Source organism: Egretta garzetta, unplaced genomic scaffold, assembly GCF_000687185.1.
Source record: "Egretta garzetta isolate BGI_Z169 unplaced genomic scaffold, ASM68718v1 scaffold15, whole genome shotgun sequence".
NCBI lineage: Eukaryota > Metazoa > Chordata > Aves > Pelecaniformes > Ardeidae > Egretta > Egretta garzetta.
Window position 1 is genome coordinate 2050727 of NW_009259798.1, and position 9300 is coordinate 2060026.

Consider the following 9300-nt stretch of genomic DNA (forward strand, 5'->3'; position numbering starts at 1 on the left):
TTCAACTTGTTGACAGCCAAGCTTTTTCTAATCATGTATTTAGAGACACAATATAGTTTCCCTACCCATTTAGGGGTTCCTTCACTTTAGCAAGTTGGGAGGGCAAGGGTAGGGGAGGAGATGGCAATTGTGTTATTTATTAATAAAAGCTCTGGGCTCGCAGCATCTGATCTGCCTTCATATATGCTCTAAGAGCCATCCACAACAGATTAATTTTCTACAGATTAACCAAACACAGGACCAGTTATTTCAATATACTTTATTTTAAAACAGGTAGGTCACAAAACACTACGCTTAGCCCGTTCTGCCATACACAAGCTACAAATACTTGTTTGACAGTTGAGGGTCAGTCTTTAGTAGCATACATGAAAAGTGAATAAAAATCCATATAAAACAATATTCAAATAGTTTCCATAGGAACACAGATAATTGTGACCCATCTCCTAGTCATTTTTGTTGCATTTATGCCAAACCTAAACTTTAAAAAAACCACTTAAAAATTCTAGCGAATTAAGTTAATGGTCCCCCAAATGCCCTAAATTCCATGACTAACCTTGCAGTTAATTACTAAATATTACCTATACATTAATACTAGCTGAAGCACAAGTTGCTGGATATTCAATTCCGCTTTCCCAGGCACAAGAGAGTGGCAGACTAGCAACATCCTGCTCCTCCACTTCAGCTAGGAACCCTTGCTCCTTGATCTGCTGCATTAGTTGCCTAGAAAGAAAAAAAGAAAAGCAACAGTCAAAGAGCGTTTCACTACAATGTGCCAGAAAAAGGTAAGCAAAGTACTTTTTTTTTTTTTTGCTGCCAGGAGTGTGAAATAAACTCTCTACTCATCATCTGCAGTCCAAACAGTATTACCAGCAGGGGGGGAAAAATCAAAGCAGAGTCTATGCAGGTCACTTGTGGCTGGCCAGGCTTCAGGGCAAGTGCCAACGCCAAGCTGGTTTCACCATTTTGAGGTACGATCTAGATCTGCAAAGAGGCACCTACATACCTGTAGCTACACCTGTATACCACATGCTATACAGATTTAATGACTTTGTGCTCAATAGTTCAGAATTTCAGACCTATGCCACAGTCTCTTTTCCCACACCCTCACATTCCTGGGTAACTTGAATCAAGTAGAAGTATGGACGACAGACAAGGAATGTAAAGGAGCTGACCAGTGAGCACCACGCAACCCCATCCATACTCAGACAGGAGTTATACTGACAACAAGCTCAGAAGAACTTCAGTTGAATGAGTTTTTGGACTTGAGTTATCTTCTACTATACCCAAAGGCAAGAAATTGTGCTACTACATGGTTCCCCATATACTACTGGCTTTTACTTAGACATATGTAAGTCAACTTGTCCCTTGTATTTCAGCTACCTAGCCACAAATTTTACACATGTAGATTACACTTCAAAAAGCTTTTGCCTGTGCTAGAAAGATCGGTACCGTAACTTCATTGATACATCCCCCTCAGTTAAGGGTCAGATTGTATGACAGAATTTTCTTGCCAAAACAGGAAACGCAGGCAGTCATGTAGGGCTGTAGCCTTGGATGATGGTTATACCCGCATAATTAAGCTCAAGCATGCTTCAGACTAAGTACTAAATCTTAACAGAAACCCAGTGCTATAGTGAAAAGCTAGTTATTCTCTTGCAGAGACATTTTTAGTTCAATTCAACACAAGTTTGGAGTCTTATGGGAAGTCTAAAAGCTTCACTTGGTTTGAGGAATGCTTCAACTGACAGGAGGTTTCACTAAAGGAAAGAAACAATGATTGCTTATAGAGGCAAGGCTAGTAAAAGAATGGAAGAAGCTTCCTCTTACGCTTATGGCAGGAATTGCCTTGAACTTAAGCATTTTTGGTAAATTTGAAAGTAACCCAACAGCAAAGTTAATCATGCTTTAAGGTAATATTGCTGCCCAAATGCTCTCTACCAGTTTAGGAGGCAGAGTTCAGTACAGAACTTTTACAGAAGATGTGTCTTGCACAGAAGACCATCCAGGTTACTTTAAACTAGTGTTTAAGGTGGGGTTTCACAGTATCCTTGCATTCAAGAGGTAGTCCTGCTTTCTTTGCTTACCTGTTTAATAACTTCCCATGGAGATCTAGCACTCTGCACTGAGCAATGAGCCAGAGCTCAACCTAAACCAAGGAATAGCTCTCAAATAAACAGATAGATCATATCGTAAAGCAGCACTGTTGAGTGTTCCTGTGTCCTGCAGTCAGGACTGAGCAAGCGATCAATTTAAAAGACAGCATACTATTAGAACTGTGATTGACTGGCCTCTTAGTTACTGGTCACAGAAGCTAACTGTAAAGAATCCATTATGATTCTATATGTTGCGCAAGACTGAAAAACACCAGCTAGAAGCCCAGGTTAATGAAAAGACTCCTAGCATTATCCCTTTAAAAGCACCTCTCCTGGAAGTGAGTATATCAGAGAAGAGTCGTCGGTAGTGTTAGCATTGTTCTAAGCACACAGCAAAAGCCTCCAGAGGCATTGCCTTCCTCCACACTACAAGGAGGTTTTACAAGAGCTATGGCACCAAAACTATGACCCTGTTTGTTAAGGGGCAGCCACGTGATGTGAACTATTTGCTACAGCCATCTGTATCAGAAGCACTGATGGATCAAGATACTTAATTACTAACCATGCTGGTCTTGACATCACATAGTGTATTGTTGGCCTCTGGAATCCATTGAAAGTAGAAGCTGCTGCAACAGTATAGGCACCCATGTTTTCAAACAGGATCCAGTCACCAACTTGCAACTCTGGCATATTAAAACGCTCAACAATACGATCTAGGCCATCACATGTTGGTCCCCATATGCTGCAGGAATAGCAGCTGTCATCTGGTTTAGGCCGCTAAAGAAGAGAGAGTTGAGTACAATTAGTTTGACTATCAAAACAGAGATCCCAGAAGCAATATCATAATTAGTGTTAACATTCCACCTTGCAGAGAAGAGGAGGAAAAGCTGCTTGCAGGTCATTCTCCACACTTAGCTCTGAATTAACTCCACTGCATGCTTCCTAAGTCAAATGCCAAATTCTGGCATTCATGAGAAGTGACTGCTGTGATGAGGATCCTGCTACATCCATGACACATGACTAGTATGTGATACTTCTGAACAAGCATACCTTTTGCAGAACTGGTTTAACATGTGCGTGATCATACAAGATGCAGTTGAATGATCCATAGACTCCATCATTCACATAGTACATAAGAGTTTTGTCATTTACATCATCTTCATCTGGAAGAAGTTGAGATACCAGTAAGAGAATGCTTGGAAAGAAACACACAGTTGGCTAGAAGTAGGATTAGGTCTAGATTTACATACCATCAGAACCTGTTTGCTCCTTTAATACAATTTTTTTTGCAATGATGTTGACTGCCAACGTGAATGCTGATGCAACATAGTATCTTCCTGGCTCTGCAATAATATTTATTCCAGAATCCAAAGGAAAGTATTTATCCAGTGCTGGATTGATTACACTTGTGATCTAGGGAAGAATCAGTTGCCAGCAGTTATTCAGGTGCTGAGTAGCTGTGCAGGTATTTTAGAAGTCTCAGAAGTAGTCAAGACTTTCATGCTCACAACAATGAGTTAATAACTATTAGCATATTGCAGTCTCTGATTGCTTTTGCTTTATTTTCCCATTCAAAGTTTTGTTTGCCATTAAGCTTGCAAAAAGCAACAAAAGCAGATTTCACTTGCAGCTTAAAAATGTGACCACACGGCTCGCGTTTGAGTCTAAAGGCAATCACCCCTCCTAGACTCATTAAACCAGCCTTAGTGCCCTGCAAGTCCCCCCACTTCAAATTTTAATTTCTAGTCCACTTGTAGTTCTGCTAATCATGCAATATCCCCCAGCTTACTGCATCCTAAAGAAGTAATCTCACATGATCTTACGAATACAGAAGGCTTTGTCATCACCTTTGAAATTCAGCTGCCTTCATCAACAGTTACTTCCAAGTTCTGAAGTTATCAGTGATTATTAAGCTGCCTCCAACTGCAGCATGACTGCATTATGCCACAGAGCCGAATGACATCATTTGCCCTTGATCATAGAATGTTTTGGGTTGGAAGGGACCTTTAGAGGTCATCTAGTCCAACCCCCCCTGCAGTGAGCAGGGACACTGCTAACTAGATCAGATTGCTCAGAGCCCCATCCAACCTGGCCTTGAATGTTTCCAGGGATGGGGCATCTACCACCTCTCTGGGCAACCTGTTCCAGTGTTTCATCACCCTCATTGTAAAGAACGTCTTCCTTATATCCAGTCTAAATCTACCTTGTTTTAGTTTTGATGCTTCATGTAAGCCAATACTGGACTATGGAGGAGCCAGGCTGCATTAAGAAGTATGAAAAGTGAGATGACATTAGCCCACATTATTAGCAGAAAACCCACTTTATGTAACTGATTTGCTGTCTCCTTGTGTAAATATGTAACATCATTTAACACCATGTTAGGTCAGACTGGCAGGTGCTCTGGCAACACTGCTCTAAGTGGAAGTCCTATTAATACCCAGCCACCCTGCCTCTTCAGAGAACAGAACTATTTCTGTGTGAAAGCAGACTGGAGAACACTGACCAATTAAAAAAAAAGATCCAAAAGCTACTTCTAAAACCAGATCATGTGCTGATCTAGTTTGCTGCCACCTCGAAGGACACTATGGGTTCAGGTCTACCTTTTCACCCTATTTGGGAGTGCTGCCAATCTAAACAGTCTGAAGTACAGCATCAACTGGAAGAAGTCTATGCCAGTAAGAATCAAGCCTCCAGTTAAAACCTGCTTTACCAGTTTGATATATCTCCACCTTTATGCGGTCATTTAGCTATGTATCTAACGGGTTCATCTAATTTTCAGTTTTGAGATTAATTCCCCTTTGTATCTAAATTAAATTTCTGACCAGACAGATGAATTTTCTTGCAAATGTGTCTGCAAACCAATAGAAAAAGCAAGATTTGTTTTAATCCAGATCAACATTCAAAAAGACTCTGCAGCCCAAGAAGTTCTTAGTAAAGCTATACCTCTTCAAATTTAAGCTTGACATCTTCAGAGCCAGGGAAGCCACCACCAATATCAAGCAGATACATATTGAAGCCGAGTTCAGCCTAAAATGAGATTAATGGCAACACTGTCAAGCAAATGGTTCTTAATTTATCATTTTAGCCAAAAAAGCAATGTAAAGTCATTTCATTAGTACTTGGAACAGAGCTAACTCATCATGTTCAAGTAATGGTCACTTGAGTTTGAGCTGCTGATTTTAGCACATCTGTAGATGAGTTTTGCAGAACTGGTCAAAGTAAGCCATCACATCATCAAAAATTCCAAGAAGAAATCAGCAACTTAGCTAGCTTTTAGACCCATAACAGTTTTACACTTGATTCAGTTTTGCCACAACAGTTGAGCACTAGTTCCAGAGAAAGTAAAACTAGACTTACTCCCATATCAAACACACAGCGGGCATCAGAAATGGCTTGAACAAAGGTCTCTGGGTCTGTACATCCACTTCCAACATGGAAACTACAAAGAGATACAAAATATCAGTTACTATTTGGCAAAGTAGTCCAGAAATTTATACAAAACTCAAGTCACTGTATGCAAAGGCACCTCTGTTGTCAGGTAGACCATTTAAAGAAATCTTATTTAATATGACTGTATTATTTTATATTATCAACTCACCTAACTCCAATGATGGCAAGGTCAAGTTCTTTCGCACGCTCCAGAAGAAGCCTGCTCGTCTTGAGTGTAGCTCCAAATTTAACACTCAGACGACAAACTGCTTTGGAGTCATCAGTTGTAATACGCAAGACTAACCTACAAATAGGAAGAAATAGAGGGTTTAAGTTCCAGTATAAAAGACATCATTATCAGGCAGGTATGACCTTAGAACCAGACTGAGCTTAAACATACAAGCTTTCCTGCCCGTCTCTTCCTAATGTGCCAGTAAGCTATACAGGATTAGATTTCACTGGCTTAAAAGTAAGTTTATTTTCTCATAATTTTGCAGCCTATCTTAACTGATGAAGAACAAGTTTCAGACAACAGCAGACATTTCCGTAACCTGGGAACCCAAGCAAGAATTATAGAACAATTAGCATAACTTACTTGGCTTTTGGATGGGCCCTTGCAACTTTCATTAGTTCTACTTCACTATCAAATGTCATCATCTGTACACCACTGCTGGCAGCATGTTTGATTTGAGATACTTGTTTACAGGGATTTGCATAGATTATTCGCTCAGGAGGTACACCGATGCTCTGTACCAGCTGTATTTCCGTCTGAAGAAAGAACAGATTACGCTCATGAAAGATATTTCTAGATGGATGATCAAACTAATCAGTACAACAAAAGCGACACCACTTGGTTATGCTTAATTTTATATGAACGCATCTTGTAAAGCTGAACATATACTAACGTCACGTATCAGAACACAATCAAGATCTTACCTTACTGGCACAATCAAATCCTGCACCAAGAACAGCAAGTGTCTTCACTACAGCTTTGCTGTCGTTACATTTTACGGCATAAAAGGGGGTTACGCGAGGAAGGGCTTTATGCCATCGCATGTGCTTCTTTACAATATCTCCAAGATCAGCAACATAGAAGGCGTCTTTATCATCCTAGAGCAAATACACAATCTTAGAGTTACAAACAACAGATAATAGGATAAGCCTAGAGTCAGCATTTGAGGAGAAGGTTGCCTTGCAGAATATCTGCAAAGACAACTTGTTCCATTAGTTTATAAATTTGTAGCTTCACAAAATGCAGTGGTTTTCCTATCATACTTACAGAAGATGACACTTCATTTATTTTTTGGTCAAGGATATCCTTGGCAGTGAAGCCTTCGTCAAGAAAGGTGAATTCAAATTCTTCATTGCTGAAGCTACTCATGATTTCTGAGATTTCGGGTTTACGTGAAAGGATTTAAGTACAAACTGTCGATACAAAAAAAAAAAACAAAACACCCCAACATTTATTACTTCATTAAATTCATATGGTTTACATCCACTACTTCCCTTAAATTCATATAGTCATTATATGACCACTACATCGCAATCATGTAATTTACAATTATATAATTCCTACAGTGATCACTAATAACGGCACAGATTAGGAACTTACATAAATGACAGATCAGATTTAATCAGAACCAAGGAGACACTCCACAAAATAATCTTGCTAGCTTGAAGGTAAGTTCTCCTCTGTTCACCACCCGTATGATGTACTCAACCTATTCAAAGAAAAAAAAAATCAAATAGTGTCAGATATTATTCTAAGTCCCTGGAAGTTTCCACTGTCTTTTCCTTCACCTCCACATCAGAGCTGTTAATATTACGGCTAGTGCCAGAGTCCACCTACTTACCACTTTTTTTAACAACTCTTAAGCACTATCATAGCTTGCCACTTTCTGGGAAAAGAGCTTACTCTTTCTACGAAAAGAGCTACAGACAGAATCTGAGGATGTTACCGACTTCCAAGTAGTAACAACTCTCACTAGGTCAAAGCCATCTGAATATCTGGATTCTCACTACAGTTCAGACTAGGCATAAACCAACCAGGAGATCAGGGCTTTCCTTGAAGTTGCTCTGCTGGTGGTTAGAGCTTCCCTATTGTACCCATGACCTTCAGGCTACATGAAAACCTCAGCTGTCAGGAACGGCAGGTACAGACTGCAAGAGTAGTTCCTAATGGTGATCCGCAGACAAAGTCTTAACAGTGATCCCAATTAACACTTTATAACAGGATTTTACAGGAGTCCTAATAAATCTTCATTGTTACAGAAATTTACCAGCCAAGTAGGAAGTCCCTTGAGAACCAGAACTAAAGAGCAAAAGCACATTCCTCTGCCATCCAAGACCTGTGAAGTCCATGGCAAAGTCTACAGGTCATCCTTTTACTGGGTAGTCCAAATAGAGAATGACAGCCTACTCCATCCGTTAAGCTGTCAACTCAAGCAGAAGCGTGTGCTACCTTTTAAAGACCTCAGTATTGCAAGTGACTCATAGGGAAGATATGGTTTCATGTAACCGGGACCAGCCCTCTTCCTTCACTCAGCATTTTTTTTCTATTAACACTCAACCAAGTCATACGGATTGGGACTGAAGATTATGCAAACTCTCAGTTATCTTTAGTTACATCACCATTCCCTCTATTTTAAAAAAGGCTGGCTATAAACCATATGAAATATAAACTTACATTTTACAGCTGTTACAGATTAACGCAGTTCCAAGACCAACGGAATCGTTCATTTCCATCCACTATGTACACTAGAATCCATTCAACTTTATCTACCAAATCCCTTTGAAAAGCCAGCGATTATACAACTTCATTTCAGCCTTCAGAAACATATGGCACCTGAACTGCCAGTGTCAAGAACTACTCCCCGTGTTTTGATCAATTGTCACATATCAGAGACAAACCAGATTTGAAGTTCAAACTAGATTAAGCTTTACGTCTAATGAAATAAACCCCAACAATCCACCAAGCCTCACCCTCCCCCTGCTCTCATTCACATGCAGTGTTAATTCTCCCAGAAGCTGGATTAAAGCCTTCTCTTACAAGCCTCTTTGGAAGGACCTTAAGAAATAGCAAATTAAACGCTTCTCAGGAAGCTCTTTCTAAAGAGAAGCTGCATCTTATCCTTGGATGATTTCAACAAGATGACGCAGCTCTGCAGAAAGCAGTTCAGGGACTTCTAGCTGTGGTTAAGAGAAGCAAGCACCATCAGGAAGAATTTCGTTCATCCTCCCCTCTGCACAGAGCTGCAGGAAAAGCACTTTCCCTATTTGCTGGCCACAGCAGACTTTGCTAAGAAGTTCTTGCAAGCTTTCCACCTCCACCTGATTGCACAGTTTTAACCAGAGTGTGATTACGCAGAATACAGACAGCGCGTGATCGCGCTGATGCAAACTGCAGCCTCCCAGCGTATATTTCTACTTGGGTTGTGTGCAAAGCGTCTGCAGCTTGCCAGAAGAAAGGCAATTTGTGCTCATTCAGGAGCTGTTCTCCAGAACATTCCCTTATTCAGCAGCTGTATTTAGGCTCGGCTGAGTCACGCCTGCAGTGTGATTACGCAGAATACAGACAGCGCGTGATCGCGCTGATGCAAACTGCAGCCTCCCAGCGTATATTTCTACTTGGGTTGTGTGCAAAGCGTCTGCAGCTTGCCAGAAGAAAGGCAATTTGTGCTCATTCAGGAGCTGTTCTCCAGAACATTCCCTTATTCAGCAGCTGTATTTAGGCTCGGCTGAGTCACGCCTGCAGGCTCCGCACTCCCATACCGAAGCC

General features: G+C 40.6%; 1 protein-coding gene across 1 annotated transcript; it reads right to left on the minus strand.

Annotated features, from left to right (window-relative positions):
• Nucleotides 1–278: 278 nt before the first annotated feature.
• On the minus strand, nt 279–9004 carry ODC1 (ornithine decarboxylase 1). The gene is made up of 12 exons (XM_009639808.2): nt 8209–9004; nt 7135–7243; nt 6802–6947; nt 6459–6632; nt 6118–6290; nt 5692–5826; nt 5451–5532; nt 5037–5120; nt 3344–3506; nt 3144–3256; nt 2656–2870; nt 279–720 (listed from the first exon to the last, which is right to left on the minus strand). The coding sequence occupies exons 3-12, from the start codon at nt 6901–6903 to the stop codon at nt 579–581; spliced, it is 1383 nt and encodes a 460-aa protein (XP_009638103.1). The 5' UTR covers nt 6904–6947; nt 7135–7243; nt 8209–9004; the 3' UTR covers nt 279–578.
• Nucleotides 9005–9300: the final 296 nt, after the last annotated feature.

Excerpts from the sequence above, each read along its gene's own strand:
- ODC1 (XM_009639808.2), bottom strand. The coding sequence starts at position 6,903 with ATGAGTAGCTTCAGCAATGAAGAATTTGAATTCACCTTTCTTGACGAA. Across the intron at positions 5,121-5,450 it reads GCTGTGTGTTTGATATGGGA|GCTGAACTCGGCTTCAATAT; the intron begins GTAAGTCTAGTT and ends ATCTCATTTTAG. Across the intron at positions 721-2,655 it reads GTGATGTCAAGACCAGCATG|GCAACTAATGCAGCAGATCA; the intron begins GTTAGTAATTAA and ends TTTTCTTTCTAG.